The sequence below is a fragment of the Amborella trichopoda genome, chromosome 1 (genome assembly GCF_054954075.1).
Source record: "Amborella trichopoda isolate Santa Cruz 75 chromosome 1, AtrichopodaSantaCruz75HAP2 v2.0, whole genome shotgun sequence".
NCBI classification, from domain to species: domain Eukaryota; kingdom Viridiplantae; phylum Streptophyta; class Magnoliopsida; order Amborellales; family Amborellaceae; genus Amborella; species Amborella trichopoda.
The window spans coordinates 3,365,019-3,391,672 of NC_142336.1; the positions used below are offsets into that span (position 1 = coordinate 3,365,019).

Consider the following 26,654-nt stretch of genomic DNA (forward strand, 5'->3'; position numbering starts at 1 on the left):
GTTTTTTTATTGATATTTTGAAATTAAATCAAAATATATAGTTAAAATGCTACGGTGACTTTTAGTCTAACGAAACGTCTAGCCCCCGGTAGAGAATAATAGATTGGGATAAGACTTGGATGATGATGATGGTGACGATATACGTAAAATGCTAAATTGTTTCTCTTATTTAATAAATATCCCGTTTCTTTAAAATTTTCCATTTGTAATATGAATACAAAATGGACGATCAAAACCATAGATTTCCAAATCATCTATTAATGAATTATGTGACTATTTACTTTTGATACAAGGAGGTCACAATTATTATTAAACATTGGATGAAAAATGTGATGAATTAAAATGTGTCACAAGACTCACAACATTCGTAAAAATTGTATTTTAAACTTTGAGCCCAGTGAATGACACACACCCACCATCCAATTCCACTTTTAACGCTCAATAATGACTGTTAATCTCCTTGTCCCAAAAGTAAAAGGTTTTATTGTATACCTTTATTTTATTAATTGTTAAGCTCTTTCTCCCTCCCTCTTATATCAAAAGATGTTAAATAAATAGGGATTATAAACCATGAGACCACTTATTTTTATACAAAGAGGTCATAATCACTTTTAGCCATTGTATGTGAAATCCAATAAATGAAAGTATGTCACAATAACACATTTTCAACCACCTGATTTCAAATTGAACAGTTGATGATATTTGTAATCTCCTTATATCAAAAGTAAATGGTCTTATTTTATATATATATATATATATATATATATCTGGGTCCATGTGATCCCGTCTCAATTCGGAACTGAATAGTGTTATTACTTAAAGAATATTTAGTATATAATATTTAAACAAATATACTTATATATTATAATTATAATATTTGAATAATAAATGTATATATTTATAGTTATATAAATATATATATATATCATATGGACCATGCAGTCTATGAAGTCGCATTCGCTCTTACCACTATAACACATGATATTTAAGTGTGTCTAAGCAGGCGATAAGGTTCTCTGAAAATGAACCTGTTCCACCTGTACATGTATTCCTTTGATAATCACAAATAGTTACAGTTTCAGTTGTTATAGAAGAATGAAGAAATTTAATAAATTGCAAATCTTCATATGATTCAAAACAGTCCCTAACCATGATTCATGGCACTGAGGAGTGTATTAAGGTCTTCTAATGAGAACCTTACCATCACTCGTGGACTTCTGTGAGCCCCTGGTACCCATGTGAGAACCATAAAGAGCTTCAAGGTGTCTGAATGACTGCTATAATGGCATCTTAAGCACATATACGAACGCTACGAGCTGCATTATGTGTTCTGCAGTCGAAACAATGTAAGCAAGGGAAGAAAGAATCTTGGCTTACTGGTTCTCAGTTCTCACTGCTATATGACTGCAAACTTTTGAGTTAGAACTGCAAACTAACCTTTAGGAAAGGCAGGAGTGAGTGAAAGAGGAGGTTTTTCACTTTTTCTTCACCAATAATCCCCACAAGAACAAACACCATCTCTCATATGGTGGAACCTCACTGCATCCCTCAAAACAATCGCCCTCTCGGTGAGCTTCGACACCAACTTTGCGGCAACGTGGCAATCTTCGCATGTTCGCAAGTTCTTCATGATCCTAATTGGCGTCCCAGGCTTGGTCCTTATCAACCCATAAGCGATGGCCAGCTTCTCACTGTGAGCCCTTAACACTCTCTCCTTTTCGTCGTCGTCGATATCTTGTAAAACAGCATTCACATCAGGAACATAGCCCAATTTTCTCAACTGATCAAACAATTGCTCCAGTTTCTTATATATCTCATCGGATTCCAGGTGGGTTACATCTCCGGAGAGGAAGATATGGACCTTATCATCCAACTCTATAGAGCTCCAACCAGGTGGCTTTCTAAGCCCCCTTGCTCTCATCAATTCTCGAACTTTCTCTACCTCGCCCCACAAGCCCACAGATGCATAAATGTTCGAGAGAAGCACATAAAATCCTGGATCATCGCACCCAGCGTCAAATAGCCTCTTAGTCACAAATTGAGCCAATTCCACATCTTTGTGAATCCTACAAGCACCCAACAGGGCTCCCCATACACCATGAGATGGTTCGATGGGCATTTCTTGGACCACATGCAAGGCCTCCGATAAGAGCCCTGCCCGACCCAGGAGGTCCACCAAGCAAGCATAATGTTGGGCTCTAGGAGCAACTCCATAGTCCGGACCCATGCTCTCGAAAAGCCTTCGACCTTCATTTACCAATCGTGCATGGCTACAAGCTGATAAGACCCCAATAAACGTAACATAATTCGGATTCACCCCATGTGCTTGCATTTCCGAAAAAAGCTCCAAGGCCTCTTCGCCGAGCCCATGAGCACCGTATCCAGCAATTATCGAGCTCCAAGCAACCACACTCCTTTGAGGCATTACATCGAACAAATGACGTGAAGTCTCCAGTTCCCCACATTTCACATACGTATCCATAAGAGCAGTGATCACATACTCATCCAGCTCAAATCCACGTCGAACAATGTATGCGTGCGCCGATTTCACCAGTAGTCTCAAGCCCACTCGAGCAATAGCCGGCAAAACCGCAACGAGGCTTAGCTTGTTAGGCGAACGTATCTCCTGAAACAAGCGCAACGCCTCGAGAGATAACCCATTCTGAGCATAACATGAAACCACACTATTAAACGCGGCGTGATCCTTAACTTCGATTTCATCAAATGCATGGCGAGCAGAGTGAGGGTCAGAACAAGCAGCGTACAATTCAATTAGGGAGGTTAAAGCAGCAGGAGAGAGACACCCACTACGCAAGGCTCGGGCGTGGGTCTGCGCTCCGGCGCTCCCATTACAGAGCTGAGCACAGGCTGCAATCGTGCACGCAACCGCCACACTATCTACCCGCACGCCATCGGCGATCATTCTACAAAATAGCGATAGGGCCTCGAGGGGTCTACCCGTCTGCGTCAATCCACTAAGCATTGCATTCCAAACCACGTGATCGCATTTTGGTGCGGCATCAAAAGCCTTCTGTGCCTCTCGGACAAGGCCGTGCTTCGCATACAAGTCGATGATGGCGACGCACACGAAGGAGTTCGGGTGGATGCCGCACTTGAAATAAAGCGCATGGAGCGGTGGCCCAAAGGGAAGGAATTTCGGGCTCGACGAGCAGGCTTTGAGGAGAGGGGGAAGGGAGAAGGGGTTGGGGAGGTGGCTGTCACTGAGCATGAGAGAGAAAGCCGCCAAGGCTTCGGCAAATTGACCTAGAGAGAGATGGGCCTGGATGAGAGCATTGTAGTAAAATGCGTCCTTTTCTAGGGTTTTGGGGTGGTGGAGGGAGGCTTGGAGGGCGGAGGGAGGGTCTCCAAGGGCAGTGTAGGAAGAGATTAGTTTGGTGGCAAGGTTGAGGTTGAAGGAGAGAGAGGGGGATTTGAGGAGTTGGGCATGGGCTTGGCGTAGGTGGTCTAGGGTTTTACAAGAGTGCAAAGGATTAGGACTTAGGGTTAGGGTTTTGGTGGGGTGCAATGGGTTGGGGAGCAGGGCCTCCATGGGCAGCTGCAACATGGAGGAAGAGGAGCTGTTAATGGCGATCGGTTTTACAGGTTTCGATCGGTCTTTGATCTTTTAGATGGCCATTGGGGAGGGCTATTTTGGTCAATTGGGATGTAAATGCATTTTAGTTATTTATAGGAATGATTTAAAAAATGGTGGGTCGGTACGGAATCGTTCGATATTGGAATCAGTCACCCTACGTTAATTCTCTCAAAATATAAGAAATCCGTCTACGTCTAGTAGAGAATCGACGATTTACTATAATAAAAATATCATTTTATAAAATACCATTTTTCTATGGTAAAAAAGTCGATCCATCGATCTGAACTAGTTTTTGGCTGGTCCACTGTTTTTATACGTATTTTTTCCGCACAATAAAACGATGATTCGAACCGCCGATTTACCGATCTAAGTCATCGATCTGTTTTTTAAATCAATGATCTATAATATAGAACGATGCTATTTTTGAAGGTCAGTGACAATGTTTCAAAACCTAGATTGGTCAGGTGAGAGTAAACTATCCGAAAAATTAAGAGAATCAATGGAAAAAAAAAAGAATTATCGAAAAAAGAAAAGAAAAAGCAAAACTCTTTTAATGGTTTTGACCGGGACTAGAACAATCACCAATCCGGATTGCCAATTTTTAAACAATAATAAGTGGTTCTAAAAGATCCGGTAAAGCTGCTCCTTGTAACCTACCAAAAAATTGCAATGCGACAGTAATAAAACCTTTGAAAATCTATTTTTCATTTTATAATGTGATTTGAAGCTCCAAAAGTGACAAATCTGATGTATTTCAGAAAACCCAAATAAATTGTCAAGAAAATGTATAAAAAATAGTCAATTTTAGGGCTTTTAAGAATTTAATTTTTAAATCTATGATTGACTAGATAAAGATAATTAATGACGACACTCAAACTATACTATTTTTTTTTTTTTTATGAGATTTTGAGGTACATCTTTATAAACCACGGCCCTAGATAATGCTTTCCCTCCATAGCTAATGGATTTACAAGGGCAAATTTTAATTTTCAAAATGTTGGGGATATAAGAATAACGTCAACAAAAAAATTTCCTAATCTAATCATTTGAAAAAATAAATAATCTCGAAATTGAACATAAATTATCTAAGTAGAAGGTGAAATTTAAGTGCTAGAAAACTCAAATCTCAAAAAAAAAAGAAAAAAAAAAGAAAAGACGAGAGAACAATAATCTGGCGACTATAAGGTGGTTAGCCAAATTTTAAATTGAAAAAATCCTCCCAAATAGATAATCTGACCGAAGAAGTAGAAGTAAACTATGCTCCGCAGGAAAGCATAGTATATGTGAAAAATAAAGAAGAGCTTGCCTCGATATTTTTGAAAAAGCAGTATTAATTTTTTTATTTCTATTGGCAAAAAAGAAATTTGGGTTTTGCCAACATGTTATCGAGAGAAACAGCAACGTTTGGACGAAGAACAACATGGAAGCTCAAACAAATCATAACTCCCTCATCTGCCCAAATTACATGTCCCTACTCTCTAGCCCTCCGGCTCAATCCAATTACTCTCTCTATCTTTCTCTATCTCTGATGCAAAACCCCGACTGAAAAAAAAAAGATCTGAGACTGATTTAGCAGTAACTTGTCACACTCATCGATTGGACTACTTCCAAACATGTCTTTATTTCAAATTCAAAAAAATGAACTTCAGTCCTGCCAGCCCCTCAATTTGATTTGCTCTCTCTCAAGAGAATATATACACCCCATACACAAGTCTCACGGTTTTGGGTGGCAAATTCATCAGCAAAAACAAGAGAACAAGAAAAGTGATCCTCTAACAAATCGTGTTATACCATCAAAGATGCTCTTTACACACAGGAAAGAACCAACAGTATTAGAACTCCAAGAGGCTTCCTGCACTGAATTTCCATCTACACTACACTATTAAACTCATGCTTTAATTCAGAGTTCATATGGGATCCAGTGCATTAGTACGGGTATTGCCGCACCCTAATTTACTTCCACTTTCAGTGTACATAAATTCCCCTGCGCTTCTCCGTTTGCTGTACACTATGCCAACAATGCATAATGACTAATGGAATAAGAGGCCAATCCAAAATCAATACAGATAATCGCAGGCAAATAATTTTTTCAAGAAATTTGATGAGCACAATAAGAACAAGATGATGAAGAAATCCGATGCGAATTCCATCTAATGTTCACCCATTCTAAATGAAGTTTCTAGTTCCAATAATTGAAGCCATGTCAGTAATAGTAGCAACAATAAGAGCAAAAATATCGGGCACTTTCTGGTGACAAGTGCAACAGCAACAATGATAATAGTACGTTAAGAATCATGATATAGAGCTCTCTGTAAATGTAAGATGGGTCAGAAATCAAACTTACTCAGGAACGGTAATGATTACATAGCAAAACTGGGCTCTGGCTCAGTTGCTCTCCATTTTTTTTGTCTGCAGAGGAAATCTGTAAATAGAGGAACATTGGGAAAAAACGCGAAATAGAAAAAGGGGAAGCAGAACCTCCCTAATCAATAACAGACTGCTTTTGAAGATCGACATGGAAGAACACTAAGGAATAACGCCCAGATGGACACAAACGTCAAAAGTTTACATTCCAAAGAAAAAGAAAATCCACATCAACTATGAGAATCCATCTAAACTAAAAATACTGGGTCACAGACTCATTTGACACAAAAACCTTTGAAAGAGCAATGTAAATTTCAGCCACTTGCCTGTTGACATCAATCACATGGAAAATTCACATATGGCCTGTCAGAAGCTACCAGTTGATTTCAGGATTGATGGTGATTTGGAGAGAATGCTTCAGGCCCATGGTTAAAACAGTTTCAGAGAAAGTTAGCATGGTGGATAGCCCGTTACCTGTTTCTGCCACAGGAGGATTTCCTTAATGAAATATGCCTTGCCTAATATTTGAATTAGACATTGTGCAGGAATTTGTTGCAATCTAAACGTGCAGGGTGGTGAGTCTATTCCCAGGGAAGACAAAGAAATGGGTTACAGCATCCATGCAAATGTTTATACCCAACCAGATTAAACTCGTGTACAGAAGCTATAAACATAATTATGGCAGAAAGGAAAGCATTGTTCCATACTTTCAAGTAAACAAAAGAGAAACCAATTGTGAATAAAAAGCGTTGCAAACTCTCTTTAAGTGTTTTTTTGTGTGCGTGTTTTTTTTTTTGTGGGTTGGTTTTTAGGAGGAGGCAGGGGGTTAAAAGTTGTTGAGGGTAGGAGGATGGGAGAGAGGTTCAGTGGGATATTTTCACCAGGAACAATTGAAGCAAGGCATATTATGGTAAAGGAAAAGAAACATAAGCAAAATTTTCTAAAAGAAAGTTTCTTTTGGAGGGGAAAGACCGATTTCAAGCACCACCACGAAAATTTTATAAAAGGAGAAATCATGCAAAGAAGTTTACCATACAGAAAACAAGGTATCTAAGTCATTTGTACATGCGCCCAAGGCATCTATTCCATTTGGAAAAAATGTGTTGGGTCGGTTAATCATTTATGGTCTAAAACAAGGCAAGTTTCCATCACTAATCCCAAAACCATGACAATTATGGGATTTTCATCATTGGCAGAAAACTACCATGCACTTTCACTTGACAATTAACAAGAGATACGTTCATACATTGAAGATCAGCCATATGATACAGAAAATAAGGGTATCAAACGTAGACAGCTTCAACCAACCAAGAGAAAAACACAAACAAAAGGATACATCAAATACTTGGAGATATTGTTATTACATGAGCAGGAATACCTAAAAAAGTAAAAAGGGGAGCCAATGGCCTTCATGTTCAATGGCACGTACAGGAAAATGTAGATCCTACACCATATTTAGCTTTCATCTAAACAAACATCATCAACTCTGGCCTACTGAATATATTACTCCCCTCATCCTCTAACACAGGATAAGCAGCCACAAGCCCATCTTGAGCACCAATGTACAAAGAGTTATAAATTTTCCAATAAACCTCCCTAACTTTTCTAGCTGGATGAAACAACCCTTGAAGACAGTAGTTTAGAACAGCAGCAGGACCCAGAGCAACTCTCATCCCTTCAATTGCTTCCATGACTGCATTAATCACATGGGGGGAGGTCTCGAATATATTTGGCCACACATAATTTAGCAGGTGAACCAAAGCATCCTCACAACCCAACCCTGCAACACCCAAAGCCATGTGCTTCACAGCAGAGGCAGCAGTCTGCCGATGAACCAGGTCCCTATCCATTAAAGCATCCTCGAGCAATGGAGTCACTGCATATATATAATCCTTTCCCATCTCCCCAATATACTCAAACAAGAAAGAGAGAGATTTGAGAACCCCATTTTGTACATTAAGCTCGGGAACTCTATACTCATTCATAAGAGCAGGCAAGACCGTGAACGGGGAACAGGTCTCAGCAACAATGGCAATCGCCACAGTGGTGCAAACACGATTTTGCCTCTCCTGAACCTTTAGGTTGTTCAGTAGGGTGGCCAAGACATCTTGTGGCCCTATGGCCTTAGCAATATACCCAAAGGTGTTAACAGTAGCCCTTCGGATTCCCTTCTTGTGGGCCTTGAGCATCTCGAGAAGCTCAAAACAAATTCTCATCCACTCTCTTGCAGGCACAAACTCTGCCCCACGATCAGCAATCCTACCAACAAGGTCAATGCAGTTCTCTTGCACCTTCTCATGTCGATTCTTCAATATGGGAGTCAATCGGGGAAGCAAATCCTTGATGGGTGGAGTCATTTTCGTCATTCCAATAACATTCACGATAGCCTTTAATGCCCCTAGTATAGAACCCAAGACTTCAGGGTATTCTTCTCCAAGATACTCATAAAGCACCACACCCAAGTGACCCATTAGTTGTTCTTCTTGGCATTGCTTCATAACCACCGCAATCCTAGAGATGAGATCAGCAGCTTGCTGCCTCACTTTTGCACTCTTATTATTCAAACGCCATTTAATGGTACCACAAATTTGGGGCAGGTAGGGCTTCACCCTCTGTCCTAGGGCATTGACCACTGCTCCAAACCCATTGAGCATAACATTGGCATCATCGCTTGTTTGCTCTTGGAAAGCATATAAGATTCCATCAATTAAGTTCTCCTCCAAGCGAGGGTTTATATCGGAAGCCCCCAAGTTAGCAACAACTTTCTCGATTGTCTCCATAACCATACGCCTGTATGGCTCACTTTCATCCTTGAGGTCCTCAACGATCCTTCCAACAATATCAGCCACACCAACCTTGTTAGCGATCTCTACAGTAGTATCGACCAACTGTCTATAATTGCGACGATCCAAGGCCATCCTCCTGACCCAAAAGTTTCTGAAGAATTCGGGCAAAATCTCAGTCCTGATATAATCAGCCTCCACCCCCTCAGTGCTCACACACTGCTTAACAACCTTCAAAACAATCTTCTTCATCTCCTCATCGGGAGACTGGAACTCTCGAATCAATATGACCATAACTTCCTTTGTATAGTAGCTGGCATACATCGCATCCATGAGAGGGATGATAAAACCAATGGCCTTCAAGAAAGCAGCAAGGACCTTGCCCCTGTGGGACCTTATACCTTTCCACAAAGGCTTCAAAACTGAATCGAAACTCTCAATACCATAAGGAGCAGCAGCTTCGGCAAGGGCAGCAAGTGATAAAGCAGTAATGGTTCGCACCTTTTGGTTCTCATCATTCAACCCATGCTCTATGATCTCCACTAAAGACCTCAGATGGGGAAGAACTGCACAACCCATGAGAATGGCAATTTGCTGCACGATCTTAATACCAGTGTGCCTAGCTTGCCATGATTTCTTACTCTGACAGACTGCCTTCAAAAAGGGCAATAGAGCAGGAATCCCAAGTGCAGAAGCCACGACACTGAAGGCCCTTGCTGTTGTATTCCTAACATACTCATCTATGTTATCAATATCAGGCCTCATAGCTGCAATCATGGTAGCCAAACCAGCAGCCTTGCTAAGATTCGAGATGATCTCTCTTCCCTCAACTCTGGCATAGTAGTCCTCATCAATAAGGAGTGGCTCAATAACCACCAGTATCTTGTGCACAAAAGGCCTGACTAGTTCATCAAGCTTGTAAAGCACTCTATCAATGACCTTAACCAAAAGATGCCTCTCCTGGTCCTCGAGAGTAGGAGACATGAGCAACGGCAAAATCCTGTTAAAAAGTGGACCTGCCCCAAATTCTCGAGCCTTGTCAGTGAGCTGCCTTAGTGCTGTTTTCCTTTGTGGAGGAGTACCATTCTTCACCTTCAGCAAGAGTTTCATGATCTTCCTCTCCTTTTGCTCATCTGGTGACAATTCCTCTTCATCTTCCTCATTCAACAAAGCCCCAAAGTATTGATAATCCTCAGGTTTCATAAATGGCAGCCCACCAGGAGCCTCCTTGGGTACATCAAACTGCTGCCCCCTATTCTCTTCAGGAATTGAATACAAAGGTGTACCCATAGGGGTTGGGGTGGTAAGGAGCTTCCTTGCTGGTGTCCTTATAGGTACATATGAAGCCGGTGGCTCCAAAATCTTATAACCCTCCTGAGGAAACATCGCATCCAACTCCTCATCACTCAGAGGCCTATTTCTGTCTTCTATGTCCTTCTCCCACCTCAACAAATTATACTGTTCAGGTGTCATTGCCCCTCTTATATTAATAGCACCGGGTGTCGGAGTAGCGAGATCAACCCCACCAACTGGAGTAATGCCTGGCGTAAAGGCAGTTGGGGTAGCACCAGGAAGAGGAGTAGAAGAACCCATTGTTGCAGGGGTCTCATCCCATCGAGATCGTTGCCTTTTGGGTGTTGGAGTAGCCACACCCGAAAGCTTTGGAGTTGCATCCCAAGCCATGCCTGCTGGTGTAGCACCAGGCGTTACACCACCAACTGGTGTAGCATCGGAATCAGCCAACCTTCCTGGTGTTGGTGTCTCATCCCATCTATTTCTCCTTGACCCAGTAGCTGGAGTTACAGCTTCAGCTCGACCCGGAGTTGGAGTAGCATCCCAACGACTTATCCCCGGTGTAGCATCAGGAGCATCCCAATCTGAAACTTTGGGTTTTTTCACACTTTCTTGAGCCTCTTGAGATTGGTCCCATCGATTTCTTCGTTTTTGAGCACCCGCAACTTGAGAAACACCATCGCTAGCCTTCTCCCTCTCCTCTTCTTCTTGCTTCTTCGCAAGGCGCATTTTCTCCTCCCTTTCCTTCTCTTTCTCTCTCTTAATGGACTCCTCTTTCATGACATCAGCGAAGGTCCTCACCGATGCATCAGGGGTCTTGTCTCCCATCGCAAAGGCATCATTTCGATCAGGCGAGATGATTCGATTAAGCCTTCTCCTTCTATAATCATCTTCTCGATCAATGATTCTTTGGGGTTTTTTGAAACCCACGTCATCTTCTTCACCCCCTTTGGGCACCTCATTTAAGACAGATTTTGGGGCAGTGTATGAAGCAAGTTTGCGGGCAACTGCACGCTCGCCTACATCTTGATTTTCTTCCTCATCTTCATTGACAGGAATTGAGAGCTCATAGCCCTCAAATTTGTTGCCCCCACCATAGAGATCGGCATCAAATGTCACAGTTGTTAGGGAAGCGAGCTCCTTCTCCTTCTTCCTCCTCTCTTCTTGAATCCTGGCTATGTCATCTTCTAACGCCGCCATGTTGTCTTATCCCCCTTTGCTGCAAAAGCATTGAGGAATGAGAATTTTAATAAAGCCAGATTCAAGAAAAAAAGCACTATAATAGCCTAAACCCTAGCAATGCACCATTTTGAGGCACCTCCAATGAGAAATACAAACCTTAAGTACGCAAAGCCCTAATCATCCACCACTTTCAGCAAACCCAATGGGAACTGCAAAACCTAACGCCCTGGAAACCCCATAAATACTCCCTTTGCCATGAATCGGGTTAGAAATATGAAACCCAATCTCCCTAAACCCAATTTCATTTCTCTGCAACTCCAGTGAGGAACTCCATTGATAAATATAAACCCCAAATCCTCCAAAACCCTAGATATCACGCCCAGTCCAATCTGATAAAATCCAAAACCCAAATATCCAGTATACCGCAAAATTAATTACCAATCTTAACCTTCAAAAAATCCCAATCCTTATCATCCAAAACCTACACTTTTCTCACCCATAAACCCAATCACAAACACAAACACAAAAATCTCAAACCCTAACACTACAACCTCAGTTTTCGACACAAAAAAAATGAAACCACAAACTCCCCCACTGCTATTCCCAAAAATAACTACGCTCTCAACACCCTCAAAGCAATCGCAAACATAAAACCTCAACAAAAATATGCTCAAACGTGACAATATCTGGAATCAAAATCTTGATTAATGAATAGAGTAGGGAATCAAAACCCTAAAATTGAAGCGCTGAAGAAAAAAAAAAAAACCTAGCCTTCGTACCTGATTGTAAGCCAAGAAGCAGCGGCAATAATGAAATTCACAGTTTTTCTTGCTTTTATATATAGCGGAAGAAACTAAATCAATACCCCAATCTTTGGCTTTAATGGCCAAAATATCTTAGATTAAATTACTAAAATACCCCCGGATTCCTTTCAAAGGCCTCTCAAATGGCACTAGGCCTCTAGGGAACGCGAGGTGAGGCGGTGTTTATTAAGGAGGATATTACTGCAGTAATGTAGAATATGTTCCCATCCCATACATGACCTTATCACTGTCTATAAATTCTTCGGACGGTCATGACACCTACTATAATCGTAATTTAAGAATAACTTGTTACAAGATGTACTATCTTTCGAAATTGAAATTTCTTTTTTTTTCTTCGTATCCATTCATCTTCATGGCAAGATAATCACTTGGAGGGTTCTCCAACACCGAAAGACTATATAAAGTTTTTTAATGCATTAAAGTTTTTTAATGCATTAGGAAAAGGAGACTGTTTTTAGCTCAATTATAGAATTGTAACAATGATTATTAGGCCTTGGATGTAAGATGGGAGGCTTGATAGTTTGTTATTGCCTGAACTTGAAATTTAAAATTTTATTTTGAATTTTGTAGCACTTCGCTACTACTAAATTTTATATTTGATAGTTTAAAGTGATTGTAACTTTCTTATAACAAAATTGTTGTTCTTGTTCAGGCTTTTCTGTACATGATACTCCTTAAGATCTCTTAAATCTCTTATTTAAAAATTTGAAAACTACAGTAAGTAGGGGTACTTTAGTAATTAGGCTTATTTATGCATGTAGGGGTACTTTAGTAATTGGGCTTATTTATGCATGTAAGGTGCGCACCTTATACTATATAGAAGTAAGATGCAACTCTAAATATTGTCCGTAGTTCTTGTATTCGAAACCTAACGATTGTTTGAAAATCCATATTCAACTTTTAATGATGAACGATTGCTTAAAAATCCATATTCAACTTTTAATTACGAAATTTGAAATTTTAAAATGGTGCAGATCAAACAAATACATAAACACTTGAGAATCTTGAAAGTAGATGGTCCAGATAATACTTTACAAGATGCATTATTTTTAAGACTTGAAATTTATTTTTTTATTTATATCCATACATCTAGAGGTCAAGATGATCAATTAAAAAGTTTTTCAACTTTAGAACACTCTTTTCTACTAGATTTTTTATATGCACATTACTTTGACAGTATAAAGTCGCAACCTTATATAAACTTTTTTCTTATGAAAATATCACTGCTTAATCAAAAAGAATTATTGTAAGTATTTTTAATAAAGGACCCAGTTTCTATGTGCCCAAACCCGTATGTGTAGAAATACGGGCCTATTAATAAATCTATTTTTGAGATAGATTTTTGCACTTACTTTTTAAAAACATGTAATCTCTAACATAGAGATCATAAATATGAAAAAAAAAGAGTTAATTTAAAAAATTAAAAATAATAATTCTAACAAAAAAATATTTGGACCGTTAGTTTTTATTGTTTTTAAATATAATACCTACTTGCATCCATATGTAAGATGGATGCTTTATACGTTTTGGATTGCATATATAGTCATGCGGTCCTGCCTGTCTTAAATAATTTTCCTTTAATAAAATAGTTGGGAAGTAATTTGACCATTTTTAACGGTATATTGCCCTTTAAAAAACTCTGGTTATTTTTGCATGGTATGCTGTAAATCCTCCAAAGAACATAAACGAATTTATCCTTCTTTTAATTTATATATATATATATATATAAAGTGTCAACTTTATAGTGTACAAGTAAAGTATACCTCAAAACTCATCAGAAAAGGTTATTTCGTCATTAAAAAACCCTCCAGTAGATCATATCCACTTTGATATGTATAAATACAAAAGAAATTTTGTATTTCAAGTATTAATAGTTGTATATCTTTATTTAAATTGTCCATAATCAATATATTTAAGTATTCATAGTTATGATAGATCTTCAATGTTTTTTGAGCTTTCAATTTTATAGTAGGGATGAAAAATATATTTTAAGATGGTTATAAGAGTTTCGACACCTAAAATACATCTTACAACGAGATCTTACAACGAGATTTTGAAGTGCACCTTACCACGATGGTTTAAGGTTTACACCTCATACAAACCTCACCAAATAATAAAGACCAACTAGTGCTAATAAATCGTTGCAAAACATAGCAACGGCATAAGGGACCTTAATGTTTTTGGTATTTAAAAAATATAATTATTTTTTTATTTTCATTTTACACTCATATATATTTTTTATTATTATTATTTTTTAAGATACCCCCAGTTTGGAACTCCAAATTTTGAACCAATGTAAGCTCTAAATTTCATAGTTACGGTCAAAATTATATTTTAGGAATTTGTGAGGGCTTTTGGTTTTGAAATTTCTTCTTTTAATGAGATTTAGAGGTACGCCTTATTTTGATTGTCTAAGGTTATAGAAAACCTGATCCTTCTTGAAACTATACGGTTTCAAGAACTTGAAGTTCTAAACCACTTATTCACTTAAACATTAGACAAGTATCCCTAGTTCCAAATGAGGATGTGTAAAAATAAGACACTCATTCAGAACTTCAAGTTTCGAACTCATTATTCACTCATGAAATATGTATACTTGATCAGGAACTTCAAGCTGAAAAATGGAAACACTACCTTTTTTTTCAGTGAATAAGTTGTTCAAGATTTAAGATCTAAACAACTTTGTTTTCAAAGTGGTCCGGCGGGAACTTCAAGTTCTCGACCCATGTCACTTTGGGCATGTTTAAAAAGAAGAGGGGGCTGCCATGGCACCTTCTTCACAAAAAGTGGAAGATGCAGCATCAAAGCTGCATCTCCCACAAATAGGCCTTTTTGTAAAGGGGGGGCATGGGTGGCTGCACTTCCATATTGCAGCTTCCACACACCTCTCACAGGTGGAAATTAGGATTTCTACTCCCAAATAGTTCCACCAATCAAACATGCCTTTAAAATAATAATCAGGTTCAGAACTTGGAGTTTTGAACCCAAGGGATATCTTGGGTTAGAATAAAATAATAATAATGAATTAGAAAAATGGGAGATATTTTCAAATACCGTACAATTAAGGATATTTATGTTAATTTCCTAAAAATTGGCATATTTCCATAGACAAAAACCAATTATGCTACGAACAGCCACTTTATACTAAACTATAGCCAATATATTCTAAAAGAGAGCATGGTACATTAATTCTGTTGGGCAAAAGAGATATTTAATCCACCATACAAATTACAACTACAATTAGTAAAGTGTGTGACATTGCTTTCTCTCGATCATCGTCCAACCAATTGATCAAACAACGATAGACCCATGGATACAACACCATCATCGTCATCAAAACCTTTTCCTAACTAATTTGATACAACACCATATGGACCATATTATATTTTTCCTCTGCAGATTCTGAGAGAGGGAGAGAGAGAGAGAGCAGCTCTAAAATTCCAACGAAGCAACCAATCCTATGTCCACTCGGAAAACATATTATGCACGGTGTGTGTACAGGGTAGGGTATACACATCAGCTCTCCTACATCCATTGCTGGGTACACATCGCGGCCATTCTCATGAAAACGGTAGAGATTAGCTATTGTGCTGCTTCTAAGTCTGTGAGCAAAAAATCACTTCATCTCCACCGTCCATTGATGAAAACGGACCTCAAATGATTGGTATGTATAATCTACAAAAGCAACATGCCCACATGTATAGTACCTCATCCCTTTTTTCACTTCAAATTATCAATATCACCATTGCCTGTGCCTAACCGATATGTTAGACATCTCCTAAACTATCAGACACATTCTAAGTTATTAACATGATTGCCTAAAGAAAAAATACAGTAGAAGAGAGAGACCCATCACCGATGCAAGGCAGCTCTACCACGTGATGCTGCAAGACTAGCCAACTGAGAGATTGCATCGAAATCCTGCCGCCTCATTGCTTCCTTCTCAAATATAGCATCTGATAGAACAACAGCCGATGCTCCAGCATGAATATATGACTCCATGGTATCTGCATGAGGAAACAAAATCACTGAGAAACCCGTTCATGGATATACATGCAAGAATGCATTTATGTGTATGCAATGCATGCATGAACCCAAATATGTGCATGGGTGGATCTCGATAAAATCCGGTGTCAAAACAATTATTGATGTCTCCCTCCCACCTTATGGCTGGGGGACCTGCATAATTGCAAACAGTGGAGTTGTTTCCCACTGGGGATCATACTCTTTAATGTCCATGCTTATTTTTGGGGAGGTAGGAGGAGAGAAATAACAGGATCTTTAACAAGGAAAAGGAAAGGTCGAAGTCATGAATATCCGCAAACTAATAAATGGACAAGGACAATGAGCTAAGATGTAATCTCCGAGGAGTGGACATATCGTATCTGCGAGCATCTCTGTCAGTACATTAACTTTGACCCTCTCAGTTTGTCAAGGTAATCAACAATAGATGTAATGCTTCTCAAAATCTAAATAACAACTTGATGGTTAATAGGAGTGATATGATGAGAACATATTGGCCAAGCAATCTCTAGTCTACATCAGTGACTCACTAGTTTGATATGTCGGAATTTGGGAAACCATAATGTCTTTTGTTGCTGTATTTCAGATTGGTAAATTCTTTTCATTTCATTGTATGGAGTGTAACTTTACAGAAAGAGAAAGGAGAAACCACAAATATATTATTTGGGTATAGTCACATTTAAGAATCTCAATATACAAGAGATGGCATCGGTTTGGTTTAGCTTGATGGTTTGTTATGCTAACTTGGTTTGGCATAAAGAGCATTGAAGCTGAAAAGCATAACCCATGGCACGCAAGCCAAAAAATGTCGAGATAAACCAAGGAATAAGCCTCTTGAGGAAAGCAAAAATAAAAATAAAAAAGAAAAGCAGGAAAGATTGCAAAATTGAGGAAAACATATTTATCAATACATTATTCAAAAGAAGAATTTAAGTTGGAAGTTACTAACACCAATACGAAGTTACAAAATCAAAATCATATAACTGCATTTGAACTTTAAAGCAGTGGTTTAAAGAATGGATCGGTGCCCCTGATCAAGCACCCCAAAAACCCATCCAGATCGGTGAATCGGCGATCCGGATCGGGAGTCGGCCGAATCGGTCGGATTAAGCCTTCAAAAAAATCCCAAAAAATTATTAAAATTCATTATAAATGTTGTTTCTTAATAATCCAATAAGAAATGGGGGTACTGTATTATTAACTTTCATTTTTTTCATCAATATACGAATATTGATATTTTCGTTCCCTGTATGAAGATTCTCATCAAATATTTATTAAAATCTAACTAAAGATAATATTATACATTAAAATTAGAATTATGGGTATGTATGTTATTATTTAATCATTATTTTACTATACAAATAAAAATAAATTTGAAATTTGTCTTATAATATCATCTAATTTAAAAATCTACAAATTTAACAATAAATTGGGAAAATCGGTCAAATAAGCAAATTTTGTCTCAAAATATTTTAAAAAAATCATGATGAATATTTAAAATAGTGTTCTTTTAGTTTCTAAAAGAAATTAGTTGCCTCAGTCCAACTAAGCCTTTATACCCAAAAAGGAAAAAGCTTCTATCAGGTTGCAACCTTAAAATGTAGAACTACGGATGCACCGATGCACCTCAAAAATCTATCGGAAAAGGTTGTTTTAGTATTGAAAAAGCCTCTAATTGATCGTCTCAATGTCGAGATGTGTGACTATGAAAAAATAAAGGATTTTGAGTCCCAAAAGTGATGCATCTTACAACACATTATATAGGCCGTCCATTTTCAAGATTTTCATATGTTTATAGATCTACTTGATTTTAATCATTTTTGGCGATTAAAATTTTATAATTAGATATGAAAATAGATTTTGAGATAATCTTAATAATATTTTTACATCAAAGTTATATGCTACAGTGAAATTTGGAGGTGCGCCTTAAATGGATTGTTTAAGGTTGCAACTTGCAACCTTATAAATGAGGTCCAAATAAGTCTTCCATCGCACTTGAAAACCAAGCACGAATAGTCTGACATCCAACGATTAAAGGCTGAAATAGCCATAGAATAGTCTATCTCTTAGCCTTTTATGTAAGGCTGCATGCTCATAATGGTGGTTGGTAGGTATTTATGGTAGCTGCAGGTACATGTAAGAAGTTTTAAATAAAATAATGTAAACGGTGGCTGCAGCAGGTACGTGTGGTGTAAGAAATTTATATTAAAAAATAAATTTGACATTAAAATAATGTAAAAAACCCAGTTCTTCAGGATCCCGATATATCATTGGATCCGAAACGCTTTGGACAATATCCGATCTAGATCGAGCAATTTCGATCCGGATCGGCGATTTTTCAAACACTGCTTTAAAGCCATAAAACAAAACAAAAAAACAAAATCCTCAGTGGGTGATAATAGGATCTTCTTTTTAGCAATGTAATAGAATAAAACAATACAAAATTTGATGCTCTAGTACTTCAAAAGAAGCTTATGAGTTGCATCATTCAAATTCAGCATCACCAAGTAGTACTTCAAAAGAAGCTTATGAGTTGCATCATTCAAATTCAGCATCACCAAGTAACCCCCAAGAAGTTCAGCATTACAGATGTATACCAACAAAAAAAAGGTCAATTCAAACATTACAAGTCAATGCCTTAAACTTGAGCATCAGCAATGCTCTAGCCTGCTAATCAATGGATTGCACACCTCATTGGTAGAGTTCAAATACAAGTGGTGTATAATATTCAACTTTGGAGACATTTACGCCACCCATGTCTATATATTTCCATCCATGCAAAAAAGAAAAACTGTTATTAGTTCCTACCAATACATAAAAATATTATGGTAGTTTGGTTTACATGGAATTTTACAAATTTCGAAAAAAATTACGAGTTTTTTGGTTTCCGGCATAACAGGATTCATGTAGCTAACCCAAATAGTTGGGATAAGGCTCGGATGATGATGAAAATTTTATAAGTATTTACCCAGAATCAGTACTTATGGGAACATGATAGTAGCCAAAGACAGAAGGGTCACGAAGATGTCAAGGTGGCATCCCAGTGACCCTCACTCCCCTTAGCCACTAGTATTACATTTCATTCAGTTGTACAGCATTTTATTTATAGTGTATTTTGACATAAAAATACATTAAATTGTAACTTTAACAAGCCAAGTGATCCAAGACTTGGATAACCTTATCACGGATAGATTCTCCTGATAGAATAAGCATGATAGATGACTACTCGTTGGACATAAGCCCTGGAGTGACAACAGTGTCTTTCTATTTTTCTTCGGGGCCATCATTTATGATACAAAAGCTACTGTTTTCTTGTTATCAGCAACTCCTATAGATCAGTATCTCAGAATTGGCTAGAACTCCTTAAAAGGTACGTTTTGGGTGTTCTACCAATGCTTTGGTTTCCAACAAAGAAAAAACATTTTCTAAAAGTTCAATAATGAAATTTCAAGGGCGAAGGCTACTTTCGTGGGATTGATTCTCCTAATAGTACTTGCATTATGGATTACTACCATAGTCGTAAATTCCTCCAAGTATTTCATATATTCAATATTTTCCCATGCAAAGAAGAAACAAATAAAAGCGCAATAGTTTAAATTTTTTTTTGCAGCAGTATTTAATGGGGAAAAACAGCACTGCAAAAGTATTAATATATTCCACAATGGAAATAAAATAATTATCAATAGCACTACTTAAAAGGAAAGCGTAGCCCATAAAAGGACATTATATGATTGATGTTTATAGAATACCATAATTTAGGAAGGAAAGATGGGAACAAAATATCTTCCTTCTTCAATAGAAAAAACAAGTTTTAAAGATACTTGTCACAAAAAAAAAGGATATGAAAGATTATGTGAAATATCAATACCAAATGAAAGGTTATCATCCACTCAATCACAGTATCTACCTATTGTGATGCCCTGAGAAGCAACCATCGGAATATTTGAAAACGGCTTCTTTATTGCAGATATATAATGAGGTCCGCCCAAAGAGGTGACAGGATAAACCTACAAACAGATCACAAAAGTCAATAAATAACCACGAAACATGCCAGAACTTGCAGAACCAATTTTACAAGTTTTGAAAAACATAAGACCAGGCGGACCTTCACAATCTCTGCATTTGCATTATATGCACTTAGTACCTGAAGAATCACAAAAGGGATGATAAGCCCACTACTGAAGTAGGGAGTCAAATTGAAAAATAATGCCAGAAATTTGAAAACTAGAAGAATCAGTGAAGCTAATAACAGTTACAAAATTATCCAAAAAAAAAAACAGTTACAAAAGACAGCAAAGCATAGTGCGCACATTCAAAGTGTGGAGAATTGGTAAAGTTTCCAGAATATCTAAGCAAATTAAAATTTTGTGAGATAATTCTATATTTTTACTTGGTCAATAAGATGCAACTACAGGGATAAGATTACGATCACTTAAGAGATTCCCAAACACAACAATTCTTACTTCTGTAGGGGTCATCACTCCAGGAATATAGAGAACTGAACTTCCTCTCAAATCAATCAAAATCTCCTGAACAAAACCACAAAGAATAAACTTGTATATGTGATTCGTACTCAAATCACAGATAAGGGGAAATCTTCTAAAAATTTGAAAAACCACTCCAACATGAAGGTAAAGCATCATGTAAGTAGATCCTAGAGAGCCAAATACAAGCATTGCTATTTTTTAGAATAAGTAATGACAATTGCAACGTATGTATTACGTAAAAGGCTAACAAAACTAGCAGGAAGTCTTTTATAGAAAGCTTCGGGTCTAAACTAGTTAACAGTCTTTTAAAACTACATGATGGTCATCACATAGGAAATAAAATATCCCGCATGAGGAGTTGAGGACATACAAGTTCAATTTCAATTTTAAGTCCTACATGTGTATGCATATGCATACTATCGCTTTTAAATCAGTTTAGATTATAATATCACAAAGAGACAGATGCAAGAAGATAGTTGAAGCGAGATTCTCAAGAAGCATGTGTTGAGAAAGACACATGTGTATCCAAGAGAGATGCAGCTTTTTCAGTGAATAAAGGGGCAGACCAAAATATAAAATTAGACTACCCATAAACTTGATGAACTACAATCGCCACCGAGAACCATCTTGAACTAATTGGGAAGATCAAGAAAATTCATCTAAGAGAATAAATCTAAAATGCAAAAGCATGCCCACTTAGAAAGAGGCTCTCCAATGTAACTATAAAGCAGGACTTAATGACTTTATCTGCAGCATCAAAATACATTAGATGAATTTTTCTCTTCAAAGTAAAACACATACATGGAAATAGTATAAACTAAGAAAAACTTGGGAGTGAGACTTAAGAATTGTGTGACTCCACACGAAGAAGTCAACTTTTAAAGGCTGGACTTGTTCTTACCTATTTATCATTTGTTTTAGTTGTAGTGATAAATTTTATCTTTCTCTCGATCCAAAAGCTTACAAAAGACAAGGTCTTTCTCCGGATAAAAATCCAAGGTCGGTTTTGTGCCCTAAATCTCTTATTTTTCTTGGCCTTATACATTTTGGGGCATCAACTAACAAAATAATTAGAGAATGAGAGTGGGGTTTCTTTTTTCTTCCAAACCCAACTCCATCCTATGTGCTTTCCTTACAAGAATCGTGTCTTTTGATTGAAGTACATATAGCACTCTTTTTTTATGTTGCATAAGTACAGATACCGTTCTTTTTATATTTCAAAGACACATAAGTTTTAAGTGACAATCGGTCTACATCAAGGGTTAGTGTTGAGTCCATACCCCTTTGTCTTAGTCCATACCGCGGTGTATGTTGTTTGTGGACGACAAAGTTTTGATCGATGAGACCCAAAGCGGAGTCAACACAAAGAACTTTGGAGGCATACGATAGAATCTAAAGGTTTTAAAATTAACCGAACTAAGATTGAGTGTATGGAATGTAAGTTAGTAATTATAGGAGTAGCGGTAATGAAGTAATTAAGATTGACGGCCAAGAAATACCAAAATGAGCACACTTTCGATATCTTGAGTTGATAATCCAAAAAAATGGATAGATTAAGGAAGATGTCGCACATAGAATAAGAGCTGGGTGGGCGAAGTAGATATATGTAACCAGAGTTTTATGTAAGCTGAAAGGGAAGATCTATAAAACAGTTGTGAGACCTTGCTTTATGGGGCAAGAAACAACATACACATAGGATAAGTGTAGTTCAAATGAGGATTTCGAGATGATGAGTGGCAAGACAAGGAGGGATGGAATTCAAAATGAACATTCAGGACAACTTAGGTGCAACTCCAATAGAAGATAAGATGAGAGAATGTAGACTTAGGTGGGCTGGGTATGAGCAGCGTAGACTCAGTACAACACTTGTTAGGAGGTGTGGGTTGGTCCAAGTAAAAGGCTCAAAAAGGACAAGGGATAGTCCCAAAAAGACATTGTTGGTAGTAGTGAGAAAAGATGTGAGGACTTATGGCTTCATTGAGGGTATGGCCCTTGATAGAGCAGAATGACAAACAATTTCGTGTAGCCAACCCCAAATAGTTGTGAAAATGCTCTAATGATGATAATGATGAAAGACATCTTATCAAAGTCATAACCAAACAAGGTGCAGCCTACTTGACAACATTTCTCAGTTTTTCTTTAAAAAAAAGAAGTGCAACCCACTTTATAAACTAAGATTACCAATTTCTCAAATTTTTTAGTAAATCTATTATAGTTGCTCTCAAAAATAAATGTCCTTGAGAACATAGTTCTAATAACTTTATTTTACGTCTCCTATAATACTTATAAAAGACCGCTAAAGATATTTTAGTAAAACAAGCTTCTGGTTTCCAGAGACTATCTAAACAAATTTAGAAATATTTTTCCCTGTAAGTTTTTAAACCTCCAATCTAAGAAACTTCTTTCCTAACTTCCAAATTATTCACTTTTGTAATTTATGACACTCCGTAATATGCTCTCTCAATGTTTCAACCTTTTCATTTGCATTCCCATAAACTTACTTTAATTGCCACAGTACAATCAAAGTGAAATATTTTGATATAAAACAGACAATTGTACTAATTTATTATTACTGTATAGCATAGAAATATGGAACCTAAGAACTTATGAACTGTATTTAACGATCAAGTAAAGAAACATAACATGGCATGAATAACACAGACCAGTTAATCATAATACACCAAATCTAAATAAGTGGTGAACACAGTAATATAGGATAACTCAATTTCTGAAATTTTGTGAAGTGCAGATGCAATAGGCTAATAAAGAGATAGCTTGCTCTAGCTCTATTCTGAAATGCTTGATACACACACCTTGATTGTAGCAGGACTCATGAGGAACTTTGCTCCAGCATTTATGGCACATGTTGCATCCTTAGCATTTAAGATAGTCCCAGCCTTTAAAAAAACAGAAGTTTTAGATCAGTCAGCACAGTATCTAGCCTTAAGGTGGCACCTGGGGAATCAATTAAAGAGCGTACTGTATGCCTGCAAGCTAAGGAAAATAAATGAAACATTACTAGCTAAAGAGGGTCGCTCACTATGTTCAAAAAGGCGGAGGAGGTTTCCTAGGCAGGTGCAAGGTATCGCCCGGGTGGGGGGGGGGGGGGTTCTGTAGAGAGTGTGTGTGGTGTCTGTCTGTAGAGAGTGTGTGTGTCTCTGTCTGTAGAGTGCATGTGTGAGGCCTCACATGAAATTTTCAAAGATCATCTTCTCTTTTTCTTATCTTATATCTAGAGTAAGAAAGATAGAGTATGTGCATTCGTGTTTGTGAGAGACAGGTCTTGAGCACTTTGGAAGACGTTCTTCTTTTAATTCTTCTAGGATGTCGAGAGATAGAGAGAGAGAGAGAGAGAAAGAGAGAGGGGGGAACTCGCATCAAACACTTGGAGGTCATATTCTTCTTTTTCTTCATCTTACATGTACAGCGAGAGCATATGGGTCTATGTGCGTGTGTATGCGAGAGAGAGAGAGAGAGAGAGAGAGAGAGAGAGAGAGAGAGAGAGAGAGAGAGAAAGGCCTCGCTTTGAACACTTGGAGGCCATCTTCTTCTTCTCCTTTTAAGTACAGAGAGCACATGGGCCCATGAGAGAGAGAGAGAGAGAAAGGGGCCTTAAATAGGCCTTATCTGTTTTCTTTTATGGAGGCTTTCTTTTTCTTTTCTTTTTTTAAGGGGGTGGCACTAGGAGGGCACCCAAACCGCCCTTGAGCCCGCCCAGGCAAGTGCATGGGGCATCCCCTATCTAGGCTATGCCTAGGCGGATTGTCGGTGAGGCCGCCTAGGCAATCGGGCGGCCAACCTTTTTCATCATTGGTTGCTCATATAGTGCTCATGTTCCAAAGAATGATAAAATAGTTTACAATATGATAACATCTATGCATGCATTTATATAAGTCTACATTATTTTGAAGTTCTATACTATGCATTCCCTCCGTACTTCATTTAGAGTGTAACCAATGAATTTTATCTAACTCATTTTCCCAGTATACCTGGCTAAAGCTTTTTTTTTATTACCAATACATCCAGCTAAGGCAACTCATAAGCTAAATTTTGCATCATGTGTTTCATGATACAAGAAATTGAATCAACGAGCAAAATTTAAAAACTTGCAATAGTCAAGCAAATATTTACTCCAATTATCGATGAAGGATGGTCCTTCGTGAGTGCTGTTATCACCTATACAATGAGGTGAAATGAAATTAGTCTGTTGCACAAAGATTGGATCATATAAGTTATAAAGAACTTAATGTTCTGCATAAAGCCAAACAACCTCAAACACACCTGGAGTAGACACCACAACCTCTAGCTGCAAAATAGGAAAAAAAGCCATGGTCATGAAATAAAGAAGAAAGCCCCCCAAAACTTAATAAAACAATTGAAAAAAATGATGATTCCTTCAATCTTTTTAATGTGTTCCAATATCTTGAAGATTTTCTCGACACACAATGCAAGTTAATAGAAGTACATGAACTGACCATTGATATGCCACCTCTGAGAGCCGCACAAGCAGCCTCCATAGCAAGCTGTCCACTGCAAGGGAAATTTTTAAATAAGCATGTACTTCATTCTACTTTAGAGAGAATGTGAGAGAGAGAGAGGGGCGGTGGGGGGGGGGGGGGTTAACAAACATTGGTAGTACAGTTCATTTAAAAGAGAGAGAGAAAAGTTTAACAAACATTGGAAGCACAGTTCATTTTAAAAAATAAACAAAACCAAAGATGGAAGAAGTCAGCATAGTTCGTGACCTGGCATTGAATGAGCGCTTGGAAATATGAGAAAAAGGAAGTGTGAGACAGAGAGGTTTAACAAACATTGGAAGCACAGTTCATTTTAAAAAAGAAACATAACCAAAGATGGAAGAAGTCAGCATAGTTCGTGACCTGGCATTGAATGAGCGCTTGGAAATATGAGAAAAGGAAGTGAGTTAATGGAGATACTATGCTACAGGAGGGGTTTGGTTCATGTGGTATGGGTTCATGGGGAAATCATGGGAGCGATCATTGATGTTTTTATCATCTATGCCAACAACAATACTGAGAGCTTGAAACATCTAGAACTGTGATAAATTCTCTGATCATTTGAACTATAATACTGATTAAAAGTACATGAATACATGAAAAATTTTGTACCCATCACTGAATCAAACCTTGGTCAGTCCAACTAGGACTAACCCACTTTACTCGGACTCTGCAGGCTTCCAAATCTGGAACCAAACCCATGGGAGGCGGACAAGTGTGGCATGTTCCCAATATTCTAAAATTAATAATACTCGATCAGTATCTGACAGACTCGGCCAAGTCTGTTGGACATGACTCAAGCTCGGGATCTTAACAAGTCCCAACCCAAGTCTTTCTAAATCACTGGCTACCAATTAATATGCAAGAGTGAAATCTGAATCTGTGTGAAATTATCCAATTATTTTATCGTGTATACCAATTATACTACAAGAGATACGTGAATGTGACAAAATAGAAAAGTGAATGTGACAAAAGCTCTGATTATTTGATTATTCATGCAACTTAAGATGCAATAATACTATAAGAAAATCTATAACTGTGACAAATTCTCTGAATATTTTATCTCCAAACTCTTGTCAGTATTTTATCACAAACATATTGAACTAACGAGATAATATGACAAAGCTATGACCGCGACAGATTATCTGGTTATTTGATTGTTTACACCAATTGTCATATCTATGATGGAAAGAACCACAAAAATTCTGAATATCAGTTATTCAGATGAAAGAAAACTTTCGCAAAAATGTGCATAACAAGGAGCAACGCACAGGGAGAAAGCATGTATGGAGAGAGACCAGTCCAGTATAATACCGAAAATATACACACAAATAAGAGAATTTGAGAGCGGTAGAGAGCATTAGTTCGAGAGAGATAGAGAGTACCTTTGAGCGCGAAGACATGCAATGACACCGGAATTCTGGATCTCCACCAAGGTTTCATGGCGAGAAGAGAGAGAAAATTGCCGAAATTTTGCCGAAATTCCATGGGAATAACATCGTAGGGGCGTTTCAGTTGGCCGCGCAAAGGAGGGGGGAATGCACAGAGCAGACGCCATTGCCCAAATTTTAAATTAGGGTTTTTAT

At 37.8% G+C, this 26,654-nt stretch overlaps 3 protein-coding genes across 6 annotated transcripts; all 3 read right to left on the reverse strand.

The window, feature by feature from the left end:
- Positions 1-966: 966 nt before the first annotated feature.
- LOC18427097 (pentatricopeptide repeat-containing protein At2g01510, mitochondrial) lies at positions 967-4,743 on the reverse strand. The gene is made up of 2 exons (XM_011622447.3): positions 1,438-4,743; positions 967-1,330 (listed from the first exon to the last, which is right to left on the reverse strand). The coding sequence occupies exon 1, from the start codon at positions 3,563-3,565 to the stop codon at positions 1,487-1,489; it is 2,079 nt and encodes a 692-aa protein (XP_011620749.2). The 5' UTR covers positions 3,566-4,743; the 3' UTR covers positions 967-1,330; positions 1,438-1,486.
- A 2,433-nt stretch (positions 4,744-7,176) lies between these two features.
- LOC18427098 (splicing factor) lies at positions 7,177-12,028 on the reverse strand. Its single transcript, XM_011622412.3, has 2 exons — positions 11,997-12,028; positions 7,177-11,254 (listed from the first exon to the last, which is right to left on the reverse strand). Exon 2 carries the CDS (start codon positions 11,233-11,235, stop codon positions 7,426-7,428), a length of 3,810 nt encoding a protein of 1,269 aa, XP_011620714.1. The 5' UTR covers positions 11,236-11,254; positions 11,997-12,028; the 3' UTR covers positions 7,177-7,425.
- A 3,151-nt stretch (positions 12,029-15,179) lies between these two features.
- On the reverse strand, positions 15,180-26,654 carry LOC18427099 (uncharacterized). 4 transcript variants are annotated; one of them, XM_020662793.2, is made up of 10 exons: positions 26,454-26,654; positions 25,027-25,081; positions 24,822-24,857; positions 24,683-24,727; positions 23,365-23,448; positions 20,528-20,593; positions 20,170-20,208; positions 19,972-20,071; positions 15,898-16,048; positions 15,180-15,716 (listed from the first exon to the last, which is right to left on the reverse strand). In XM_020662793.2, exons 1-10 carry the CDS (start codon positions 26,624-26,626, stop codon positions 15,695-15,697), a joined length of 771 nt encoding a protein of 256 aa, XP_020518452.1. In that variant the 5' UTR covers positions 26,627-26,654; the 3' UTR covers positions 15,180-15,694. The 4 variants fall into 4 exon arrangements, with proteins under 4 accessions (XP_020518452.1, XP_011620750.1, XP_088713520.1 ...); XM_011622448.3 differs by having other exon boundaries at positions 15,891-16,048; XM_088857394.1 differs by lacking the exon at positions 20,528-20,593 and having other exon boundaries at positions 15,891-16,048.

Coding starts and splice junctions, on each gene's coding strand:
- LOC18427097 (XM_011622447.3), bottom strand. CDS start 3,565: ATGTTGCAGCTGCCCATGGAGGCCCTGCTCCCCAACCCATTGCACCCC.
- LOC18427098 (XM_011622412.3), bottom strand. CDS start 11,235: ATGGCGGCGTTAGAAGATGACATAGCCAGGATTCAAGAAGAGAGGAGG.
- LOC18427099 (XM_020662793.2), bottom strand. CDS start 26,626: ATGGCGTCTGCTCTGTGCATTCCCCCCTCCTTTGCGCGGCCAACTGAA. Junction 16,049..19,971: donor TTCTCAGGGCATCACAATAG/GTAGATACTGTG, acceptor TTCCTCATGCAG/ATACCATGGAGTCATATATT. Junction 15,717..15,897: donor GGTAGAGCTGCCTTGCATCG/GTGATGGGTCTC, acceptor TTGCTTTTGTAG/ATTATACATACCAATCATTT.